This window comes from Pseudorca crassidens, chromosome 20 (assembly GCF_039906515.1).
Source record: "Pseudorca crassidens isolate mPseCra1 chromosome 20, mPseCra1.hap1, whole genome shotgun sequence".
In the NCBI taxonomy this organism is placed as follows: Eukaryota; Metazoa; Chordata; class Mammalia; order Artiodactyla; family Delphinidae; genus Pseudorca; species Pseudorca crassidens.
This window is the reverse complement of record NC_090315.1, coordinates 3038296-3050206: the sequence shown is the minus strand read 5'-3', so window position 1 is coordinate 3050206 and position 11911 is coordinate 3038296. Positions and strand designations below refer to the sequence as shown.

Below are 11911 nucleotides of genomic sequence, written 5' to 3'. Positions count from 1 at the left end.
TGCAACAAAGAGTAGCCCCAACTCACCACAACTAGAGAAAGCCTGCGTGCAGCAACAAAGACCCAATGCAGCCAAAAATAAATAAATAAAACCAATTACTTACTTAATTAATTTTAAAAAAAGAGTTGTGATTTCCAAATTATTTTACTATGTTTTACTCATATATATTCCTGAGGTTATTTGTGACCACTCCATCAGCATGGTGGAAATACATTATAATATTGTTCTACTGCACACTCTTCCCAAATCCATGTTTAGTGCCATCCTTTTGGCAACTTGAAATTGGCCAGGATGGGCATAGATACACCAGAAAAACTGACAAAAACTCTACAAAATGGGCCTTGTTTATTTGAATGTCTAGACTTACGAAAGTGGTGGAGAATATGTTAGGAAGGTAGACAACGCTTGAAAGTATATAGACTCTGGAAGTGTTACACTCCCAGAATAGCAACAAACAATTGAGAAAATATTCTGATAGTATTCAAAAATAATACTTCCTTTTAGTAAAGATGACACATCACTGCTGAGGAATGAGTGAAGTTCCAACACCTGTCTTTGTTAGACATATGTCTTTTATTTATTAATGGAAAAGGAAACATCAGCCAACATCCATTTCAAAATAAGCAACTGGTAGTAACAGTCGTTAAAGAAGATATACAAGTGGCAAATAAACAGGAAAAAAATGCTGGACATCATGAACATCAGAGAACTGCAATTAAAATCACAGTGAGATGCTATTACACCCCTGTTAAAACAGCTAAAATTAAACAGACTGACAATACCGAGTATTGGCAGGATGTGGAGGAATAGGACCTCTCATATACTGTTGGTGGGAACACAGAAGTGTCCAACCAGTTTAGATCACAATTTGGCCGTTTGTTAAATATTGAAACATTCACATACTCTGAAGTAGTGGCACAAGAGAATTAAAACACATATTCATATAAAGAACTGTATGCCTATGTTCATTGCAGCTTTATTTCTAACAACACCAAACTGGAAACAACCCAACTGCCCATTAGCAGATGGATGGATAAACACATAGTAGCATATCCACAGACAAGAATACTACTCAACAGTAAAAAAAATGAACTATTCATACAAGCAACATTGATGAATTTCAAAATAATTAGGCAGTATGAAAAATATCAAAAAAAAAGAGCAAACACTTTTATACTTCAATTCAACTAAAATTCTAGACAATGCAAACTAATTTATTGTTGAAGGCAATAAATCACTGGACTCCTGTAGGCTTGGGAAGGGCAACAAGAGATTGTAAAGGGGCATGAGGTAAATCATGGTTATGTTCATTATCGTGATTCTGATGGTTTTATGGGTTTACACATATGGCAAAAATTTTCAAACTATACACCTTAAATATGTATAGGTTACTGCATGTCAATTATGCCTCAATAAAGTTTCTAAAACAAATGGTTCAAAATAAAAAAAATCTGGACCTCCCCCTCTTTCTGGAAACCATAAAGTTTAACAACTCAATATTGACTCCACTCTATTTTTTCTCTTTCCTCAGGAAGGGCAGCCCTGAATCAGTGCTGGAAATATGGGCAAGCAATGGAGGCCGCTGCAGTCTGGGACAACAGGACCACTGGCTAGACCACAAAAGACACATCCCTGGACAACAGGATCTCCATTCTCTGTTCTCATTTCCCTGCCTTTACAGCAATGGACTTGAGTTGACCAGCCCAGAAAGACAATGAGAATTCACAAAACCTTTAGATTGTTTGCTGAAAATGAATTCAGCTATAGGAGGTACACAGCCTTTGGAGGGTCTGTGATTCCTCACAGCCACAGTCTCTGGAAGATTTATGGACACACATTAGAAGAGGCACACTCCATTTAATTTGTTGCATGCTCTTCCACTGACTATTAATCCCACCCAGGATTTTACTACCAAGTATGGTTGAAACCCAGCTCCTGTAGTGTGAGGAGGGATACCAGTCCACAGAATTATGAACATCAGGACACTTGGTTCCTTTGTAGAACCCGGTGAAAAGCTTCCCCTCAACAGTACTGGGCATTATAGGACACCCTCTGGGAATATGAGACAAAGTCATGGCAGTCCCAAAGGCCCTGGAGCTTGCCAAAATAAGTGACCCCTCCTCAAGGTAACCTGTGGTCATACAATATGTAGACTGCCAGGTCCCAAATTAGGACCACAAAGCATTATTTTAGTTCCTAGGAGGTCTTGGGGAGCAATGCAAATTAGACTAAAACTGGAATGAAAACTATTCTCCTGTCATTATACTGTCCCTGCTGAGGCACAAGAGGCTGAGGACCCATCCCTTCATACAAACAGGCCAATTCTGTTTTCCACCCACCCCCCACAGTGAATACAACCCCCAAGATTAAAGGTAGATTAAACAATAAGACCTTTATTGCTGCACAAACCAGAGCAATGGTGGGGGGAGGGGGCAAGGCAATTACCAGTTGGTGACTTTGAGGCAGGAATATCAACCACAAATGTCATGTGAAACCAACAATTTTGATGAAGGGTCAGACTCATACTTAATCAACTGGAAATAGGAAAATGTAAGGGCACAGACTACTCAAGATTTCCTCCAGGGAAAAGGAGAGAGCACAGACATCTGCCTTGTGTGTTAGCACATCAGGGTGACCAATGAAATACTGTGCAAGGCAGGAGAGGTGAGGTGGGTTCTACCAGAGAAAATGTCAGAGATGTAACTCTGACAAGGGCCCTGGGGAGTTTAGAACATGGACTGTAGCTCCTGTAAGCTTCACAGGTCCCTGGAACTCATTGGGAATATCACCCCTCTGGAAAGTGGGAGGTATGAGGTTCAATTTCAAGGCAGACGGCTCCCTCACAGAAGCTGTCTAGTGCTATTATAATGAATGAGGAGACAGCAATTCCTTGAGGTCTAAGGCCTTTCTCAGAGTGTGGACTTCCTGGTACTAAACAATGTTAGCTGTTTGGAGTAAAATATTTCCCATACTTCCTGTGTTCATGGGGCCTCTCCCTGGTGTGAAATTTTCGGTGGAGATTGAGGCTGGAGCGCTGGCTAAAGCATTTCCAACATTCGCCACATTCATAAGGCCTTTCTCCAGTGTGAACTACCTGGTGTTGAATAAGGACAGACTTTTGCCTGAAGGATTTTCCACACTGCCCACACTCATAAGGCCTTGCCCCAGTGTGAATACTGTAGTGCTGAATAAGGCTGGTGCTTCTACTAAAGGATTTCCCACACTCGCCACATTTATAAGGCCTTTCTCCAGTGTGAATTCTCTGGTGTTTAGTGAAGATGGCTCTTCTGCTAAAGGACTTCCCACACTGGCCACACTCAAAGGGTCTTGTTTTACTATGAATTCGCTGGTGTTCAACGAGGCTGTAGCTTTGTCTGAAAGACTTCCCACATTCACCACACTCATAAGGCCTTTCTCCAGTGTGACTTCTGTTGTGCCAATCGAGTTTGGATTTGGATCCAAAGGCTTTCCCACATGCCCCACACTCATAAGGCCTTTCACTAGTGTGAACTCTCTGGTGTCTAATGAGAGTGGCTCTTTGGCTAAAGGATTTCCCACACTGGACACACACAAAAGGCCTTGCTGTGGTGTGAATTCTCCGGTGTTGAACAAGCGTGAAGCTTTGTCTAAAGAATTTCCCACATTCACTGCACTCATAAGGCTTTTCTCCAGTGTGGGTTCTCTGGTGCCGAACAAGATTGGATTTGCACCCAAAGGCTTTTCCACATTCCTCACACCCATAAGGCCTTTCTCCACTGTGAATTCTGTAGTGTTCAATAAGATTGGAGCACTGACTAAAGGATTTTCCACACTCGCCACATTTATAAGGCCTTTCTCCAGTGTGAACTCTCTGGTATATAATGAGGGTGGCTCTTTGCCTAAACGATTTTCCACATTCACTGCACTCGTAAGGCCTTTCTCCAGTGTGGACTCTCTGGAGCTGAACAAGTGAGTACTTACAGTGCAAGGCTTTCCCATATTTGCTAGACTCATAAACCCTTTTCCTAGTAGGGACACTTGGGTGGTAAACAAGACTCTGTTTGTAGCTGGAAGCTTTCCCACATTCACACAACTTGTAATGACTTTTCCTACCATGAAAGGCCTCCCCACACTTGGTGATTTTGTTGAGTTTCTCACAAGTGGGAGTGATCTGGTGCTGGAGAAGACCCAAAGTAGCTGGGAAGTCCTTTCCAACCTTCCTACAGGTGAAGGGATGCCCTGACACATGGAATATGCAACTCTTTACAAATGATGCCCTATCCATGTCACTTTTATTTGCACTGAAATGCTTCTGAAGCTGTCGTAGGTTTGCACATGCCCCAGTCAAGTATGGTTTCTGCCCAGGTAGGTAAGCCAAGTGCAAAATGTCTTTCAGGATTGGGACACATTTCTCACCGGGATGAGCCTTCTGGCTGATTAGACCTACCTTTGGAGTCCTGACCTGTGACAAAACTTCTAGGGAAACATTTTGCCCAGAACGTGTCTCTTTCTTCTCTGTTCCATGCAAACAAACTGAAAAAAGAGAAATATTTGTGAATCATGCTGATTATGATGGGAGAGTATTAATCATGTTCTTTTATAAGCTTTCTGTATAATATGATGTTTTGACATCTTAAAAAACCTTCATGGGCTTCACTAGTGGCGCAGTGGTTGAGAGTCTGCCTGCCAATGCGGGGGACACGGGTTCGTGCCCCAGTCCGGGAAGATCCCCCATGCCACAGAGCAGCTGGGCCCGTGAGCCATGGCCGCTGAGCCTGCGCATCTAGAGCCTGTGCTCTGCAATGGGAGAGGCCACGACAGTGAGAGGCCCGCGTACCGCCAAAAAAAAACCCCCAAAAAACAAAAAACCTTCACGGCCAGGGAAACAGTGGACTTGAACACTATAAACCAAATGTATCTAACAGACATATATAGAACATTTCATCAAATACAGAACACACACTACTCAAGAGTGCAGGGAAAATTCTCCAGGATAGATCATATGGTAGGCTACAAAACAAGTCTTAACCAATTTAAGAAAACTGAAATCATATCAAATATCTTTTCTGACCAAAATAAGATAAACATAGAAAATAATGACAGGAGGAGAATGGGAAGATTCACAAATATGTGGAAATTAAATAACACACTCTTGAACAACCAATGAATTAAAGATGAAATCAAAAGGGAAATCAAAAAATATATTGAGACAAATGAAAATGGAAACACAAAATACCAAAACTTACGGGACCCAGCAAAAGCAGTTCTAAAAGGGGAAGGTTTTATAGCAGATACATATCTACACTAAGAAAAAAAGAAAGATTGTAAACACACTATCTTCACACTTCAAAGACTAGAAAAAGAACAAACTAAGCACAATGTTATCAGAAGGAGGGAAACAGTAAAGATAAAAGTGGAAATAAACAAAATAGAGACTAGAAAAACAATAGAAAAGATCAAAACTAAGATTTTTTGAAAAAGATAAAATTGACAAACCTCTTAGACTAAGAAAAAAAGAGAGGACTCAAATAAATAAAATTATAAATGAAAGAGGAAACATTACCATTGATCCCACAGAAATACGAGGATCATAAGACACTACTATGAATAATTATACACCAACAAATTGGATAACCTAGAAGAAATGGATACATTCCTAGAAATATACAACCTACCAAGATTTAATTTTGAAGAAATAGAAAATCAGAGAAGACCAATAATGAGTAAGGATATTGGATCAGTAATAATAAACCTCCCCCAAAAGAAAATCCCAGTGTTTGATGGTTTCACTGGTAAATTCTATGAAACATTTAATACTAATCCTCAAAAAAACTGAAGAGGAGGGAACACAACAAAACTCATTTTACAAAGCCAGTATCACCCTTACACCAAAGTCAGATAAGAACACTACAACACAAGAAAATCAAAGGCCAATATCCCTGATGAACATAGATGCAAAAATCCTCAGCAAAATACAGTAAACCAAATTCAACAGCACATTAAAAGTATCATACAGGGCTTTCCTGGTGATGCAGTGGTTAAGAATCTGCCTGCCAATGCAAGGGACATGGGTTAGAGCCCTGGCCCGGGAAGATCCCACATGCCACAAAGCAACTAAGCCCGTGTGTCACAACTACTGAGCCTGAGCTGTAGAGACCACAAGCCACAACTACTGAGCCCATGTGCCACAACTACTGAAGCCTGCGTGCCTAGAGCCCGTGCTCCACAACAAGAGAAACCACAACAATGAGAAGCCCATGCACTACAACGAAGAGTAGCCCCTGCTCACCGCAACTAGAGAAAGCCAATGCAAAGCAACAAAGACACTACACAGCCAAAAATAAATAAATAAATTAATTAATTTTTTTTAAAAAAGTATCATACAGCATGTTCAACTGGGATTTACCTTTGGGATGCAAAGACATTTCAGCAAACACAATAAATGTGATATACCACATTAATAGAAAGAAGGATAAAAATCAGATAGCTGCTGAGCCTGCGCGTCCGGAGCCTGTGCTCCGCAATGGGAGAGGCCACAACAGTGAGAGGCCCGTGTACCGCAAAAAAAAAAAAAGAAAAAAAAAAAAGAAACTAAGAACCAATTCCTTTTATGATGATAAAAAGACAAAACAAAAAACACCCTTAGGAAGAGATTTAAACATGGAGGTGAAAGGATCTTTACACTGAAAACTATAAAACATTGATAAAAAATATTAAAGACAGAACTAAATGGCAAGAGGTCTTCTCTTCATGGATTGGAAAAATTAATATTCTTAAATATACTACCCAAAGCTATCTACAGACTCAATGCAACCCTTTTCAAAATGCCAATGGCATTTTTCACTGAAGTAGAAAAAAAAATCCTAAAATTCATATGGAACCACAAAAGACCCTGAATAGCCAAGGCATTCTTAAGCAAGAAGAACAAACCTAGAGGCATCACACTTCTTTTTCTTTTTTTTTTTGCTGTACACGGGTCTCTCACTGTTGTGGCGTACAGGCTCCGGACGCACAGGCTCAGCAGCCATGGCTCACGGGCCCAGCCGCTCCGTGGCATGTGAGATCTTCCCGGGCCGGGGCATGAACCCATGTCCCCTGCATTGGCAGGCGGACTCTCAACAACTGCGCCACAAGGGAAGCCCCGTCACACTTCTTTATTTCAAATTATATATATTACAAAGCTACAGTAATCAAAATAGTATAGTACTGGCATAAAAGCAGACACATAGAACAATGGAACAGAATAGAGAGCACAGAAATAACCCTCTGCATATATGGTCAACTAATGTTTGCGAAGGGGGCCAAGAATACAAACTAGAAAAGGGTAGCCTGTTCAATAAGTGGTGCTGGGAAAACTGGATATCTACATGCAAAAGAATGAAATTGGACCCTTACCTTACACCATACACAAAAACAACTCAAAATGGATTAAAAACTTACATGTAAAAAAACCCCAAAAAACTTACATGTAAACTCAATATCAAAGAAAACAAACAAACAGCCCAATTAAAAAATGAGCAGAGGATGTGAATGGACTTTTTTCCAAAGAAGACATACAGATGGCCAACAGACACATGAAACAATGTTCAACATCACTAACCATCAAGGAAATGCAAATCAAACCACATGAGGTATCACCTCACACCTCTCAGAATGGCTGTTACCAAGACAACAAATAACAAGTGCTGGTGAGGCTGTGGAGAAAAGGGAACGCTTATGCACTATTGGTGGGAATGTAAATTGTTGCAGCCACTATGGAAAACAATATGGGGACTCCTCAAAAAATTAAAAATAGAACTACCATACAATCCAGCAATTCCACTTCTGGGTACTTATCTGAACAAAACAAAAACACTAATTTGAAAAGATATATGCACCCCTCTGTTCATTGCAGCATTATGTACAATAGTTAAGATATGGAAGCAACCTAAGTGTTCTTACCACACACACACACACACACACACACACCAATTAATAATGATGATAATAATAATAAAGGGGTGGGAGGCAGTGGATATGTATGTTTATGGTCTTGATGGTGGTGATGGTTTCAAGGATGTATACTTATTCCCAAATTATTGAGTTGTATCCAGGAAATGTGTACACCTTTTTAAATGTCAATCATTCCTTAGTACAATGGTTTAAGTATAATGGTTTAAATATAAATAAATAAATAACTTTTAACATTTACTAAAAGGGACCAATGGTCAAACTTCGTAAACGTAATTATTAGTGGGGCTCAAATTATATGTGAGGATTCCACTACTTTTTTGGCCACACAGCATGCAGGATCTTAATTCCCCGACCAGGGATCAAACCCACACCCCCTGCAGTGGAAGGACAGAGTCTTAACCACAGGACAGTCAGGGAAGTCCCAGGATTACACTATTTTTACACACCATAACTGTATACTCTTAGGAATGTAACTAAATACAAAACAGAGAAAAATAGGTATGTCTCACTTGAACTGTAGCCTTTCTTAAATTTTCCAATGTCATAGCACCCAAAACTATCCCATATTGGGCACAGCTGCTCTAACATGCTGAATAATAATTTTAAATTAACATAAGTCTTTGACACAAATTGGCTTAATAAAATGGTACCTCACAGGCCACCCAGTTAAAATAGGTAATATAGCCCAATGTATGTTAAAACAGGGCCTTCAAGGATTAAAACTTACTATAGAAAATCTAATAAATGAAGGGGTGATTATCCCCACTGTTTTTCCATTCTAAAGCCCAATTATGTCTGTCCTTAAATCTGGAAAAATTAAAGGTGCCTCATGGTGGATTACTATAATATTGTGGTCCCATCCATCAGGACCCCATATCTAACATCAGTAAAAATTATATATCATATATACATATTGTTAAATACTAATTATAAATATTATTAAAATTACCGACTCAATCAGAACTCGGGAAACCACGTGTCATGGATCTGGACACATTCATTCTGCCAGAGTGAGGGCAAACAAGGTGAGATGCTTTGTTTTAGGCTGACTGCAAGACTCCTAAATCCGAGATCCTTCCCTGCAAGCTTGGTGCAACAGGATTTAGAACTACTTGGGGCGGGCAGTGCACACAGCTCAGCACTGGTACCCACAACACATATGCCAAGAAAGTGGGGAAGTTAGCAGAGCCCATGGTCTGTCTGTGGAAAGGGCAGAGCTGCCTCTGGGGGACAGAAGGTAAGATAGCGACCAGGACCCTTGGGTGAGGGCCTTACCCATTGAGGCTGTAAGTAAAAAGTTCTCCAGCATCACCTTGTGGTACAGGCGTCTCTGAGCCTCATCAAGGAGCCCCCACTCCTCCTGTGAGAAGTAAATGGCCACGTCCTCAAAGGTCACACAGCCCTGCCAGGATGAGGACAGATAATTCCATGATCAACTTCTCTTCTAGGACCCAAGTTCCTTCACCCAGACATCCATCCCCTGCTCATCCTCCTTCCAGTGTTCCCACCTTAGAGAAAATATCAGGCCCTGGAGCCTCAGATACCTGCTCTCTTCTCATGGTATCAAGATCACTGTGTCTGCCCACACCAACAACAAGCACGTGGGCAGGGAGACACCATCTAAACTCTGAGCCTGGCATTAGGGCATATGTCCTCTTGTCAGGTAATTCCCCTGGAGTCCCAAATTGTGCCTCCCAGAGACAACCAAATGTGGGCTTGGGGTTTCTTCAGGGTCTCTAGGTCCATGGACTGGAAAAATCCCAGGACACAATCCCAGAGACAAAGGGTGGGTCAGGACCATTGAAGGCCTGGAATATCCTCCACTCACCTTTGTACAGTCCATAAGCACTTCTGTAGTCATGGGAGTCTGTAGGAAGAGGGAGGTCATTAGAGAGATGTAATCATGGCAGGCTCAGTAGCCTCAGGTCTCCCTGTACCCCTGTCCAGCCCTGGAGCAAGGTGACCTGGGATGACTGCATTATCTCTGAGTCTCTGTTCTTCGTGCTCTTACAACTGTATGATCTTGGATAAAAACCCAACCGCCCTGTGGCTCAGTGTTTTCATCCCCTTTCCAGTCTGTTCTTACTCTGAGCAACTTCTGGAAAATTTGAAAAGCCTAACTCACACCATGTGCCTCTTCTATTCACAACCCTCCATACCGTCCTGAGATTAAAACTCCTCAACTTGCCATCCCAAGTGGGAATGATTCTGGCTCAATCGCCCCTCCACAACTTTACATAAACCGGTCCCTCTGCCTGTAACACTCTCCCAACATCTCATCACACTGTTTTTTAGATATGGGGACTCCACCCATGAGATACTCACTCTTCTGGACACAGGGATCTATACTGCATAGACATGAGCAGGCGCCCCGCACTTGGGTCTTTAGTGTCTGGTGGGGTGAGGGCGGTCAGGGCCAGTAGGACGAGCGTTTACCTGAGGCGGGTCCCTCGGCGCGGCCGCCGCCATCGGAGTCTGGGAGGAGCGGGGTCTTAGGTGGTGGGCGACAGAGACGGAACTCGTGTACAATCGTCATCTACCGCCGCGGCTCTGCAGACTCGCCGCTGTGCAGTGCGGACAACCTCTCCTCTAAAGCCTCCTCGCTCTGGTCACCCCGATCCTGACTCCGCTCTCCTAAAGTACCCGTATCGCTGTTGGACACTGGAGCAGCCATAGTGACTGCCACAACAGCGGCGCCAGAAGTCCCACCCACATCCTCTGGTCCGAACGAGAAAACGCCCTGCTTTCGGGCGTTCATTGGCTGCTAGTCTTGGCCCTCGGCCTCCGGCATTGTGGGTAGCGTAGTTCCCATGGCCCCACCAGCCACAGAGGAGGGAGCCCACACCGAGATCGCGGAGTCCCGGAGGCCGTGTTAGGGCTCTATGGCCCGGGCGGCGGTCTACCCTGTGGGCCTGTACGGAGGTTGCCCGGAAAGTGTCCGGATGAGGGGTCGGCGACGCTTCGACCCCACATGGGAACCCCTACGCTGACCCGGGTTGTCGCGGGCTACATGGGAGGTCTCCCCCGGCGCGGGGATTGGGGGAAGACACAGTCAGCACCCTTTGCGAAAAGTCCTGAGTTCCCTCCCTTGTGTGAGAGCCGCTCCCACCCCTCTCTGACCCCTGACCGCAAAACGGGCTTGTGATCTGACCAGATCAGGGTTGGCAGGTTTGGCTGCGCCTCCTGGGGTGTCGCCTGGAAAGGTCGGGAGTTGACTTTGTAGGCGAAAATTTGAGACTCTGCCTCGAGGGCGTCAGGCGGGGACTCGGCTTCCGGAGAGCAGCGCGGACTTGTCGCTGGCGACCGGGGTGTGCGCTTGACCTCTGTAGGGGGAGGGGTGAGGACCTTCATCCTGGGACCAGCAGTAGAGACCTCGCGCCTGAATCCCAGAGGGGCCGAGGGAGACCGTCTGGGGGCTCCAGGTTTACCCTTCCCAGTAGGACTCTGGTGAACCCGGGAACCTCCGCGGGGTCTGGAGGCCCTTTGAGCGTCCCTGCAGCTCCCTGCTCTCCCCCGGGGAAAGGCCCTAGGGCAACTCGTAGCCCGCATCTCTCCTGGACCGGCCGGCGCCCCCTGGCGGCTGCGTGTGAAAGTTGGGATTCGGCCCTTAGGTGAAAATGGGGGACCGCAGACTCTGCGGCCAGGAATGTAGACTCAACCCCAAGGGGAGTGCCATTAAAGACGTCCACGGAGGTGCCCACTCTCCCTGGATGTCTCCTCCGGCTCCCGCACCCCCCTCCTCTCTGCCTGAGTCACTGTGAGCCCGCAGCCAGCGGGCTCAGTGACTCAGGCAGAGAGGAGGTGCCCACTCTCCCTGGATGTCTCCTCCGGCTCCCGCGCCCCCCTCCTCTCTGCCTGAGTCACTGTGAGCCCGCAACCAGCGGGCACTGTAGGGTCCGGAGTTGCAGCCTGTCCCTCCTGCCACACCCACTGTGCCTAGGTCTCATTGTCCTCTCCAAGATGCGACCTCAGATCACAC

The 11911-nt window shown here is 44.4% G+C and overlaps 1 protein-coding gene across 2 annotated transcripts; it reads right to left on the bottom strand.

The window, feature by feature from the left end:
* Positions 1–554: 554 nt before the first annotated feature.
* Positions 555–11468, bottom strand: LOC137214291 (zinc finger protein 416-like). 2 transcript variants are annotated; one of them, XM_067717785.1, is made up of 4 exons: positions 11084–11468; positions 9761–9799; positions 9208–9334; positions 555–4512 (listed from the first exon to the last, which is right to left on the bottom strand). In XM_067717785.1, the coding sequence occupies exons 2-4, from the start codon at positions 9791–9793 to the stop codon at positions 2942–2944; spliced, it is 1731 nt and encodes a 576-aa protein (XP_067573886.1). In that variant the 5' UTR covers positions 9794–9799; positions 11084–11468; the 3' UTR covers positions 555–2941. The 2 variants fall into 2 exon arrangements, with proteins under 2 accessions (XP_067573886.1, XP_067573885.1); XM_067717784.1 differs by lacking the exon at positions 11084–11468 and adding an exon at positions 10369–11021.
* Positions 11469–11911: the final 443 nt, after the last annotated feature.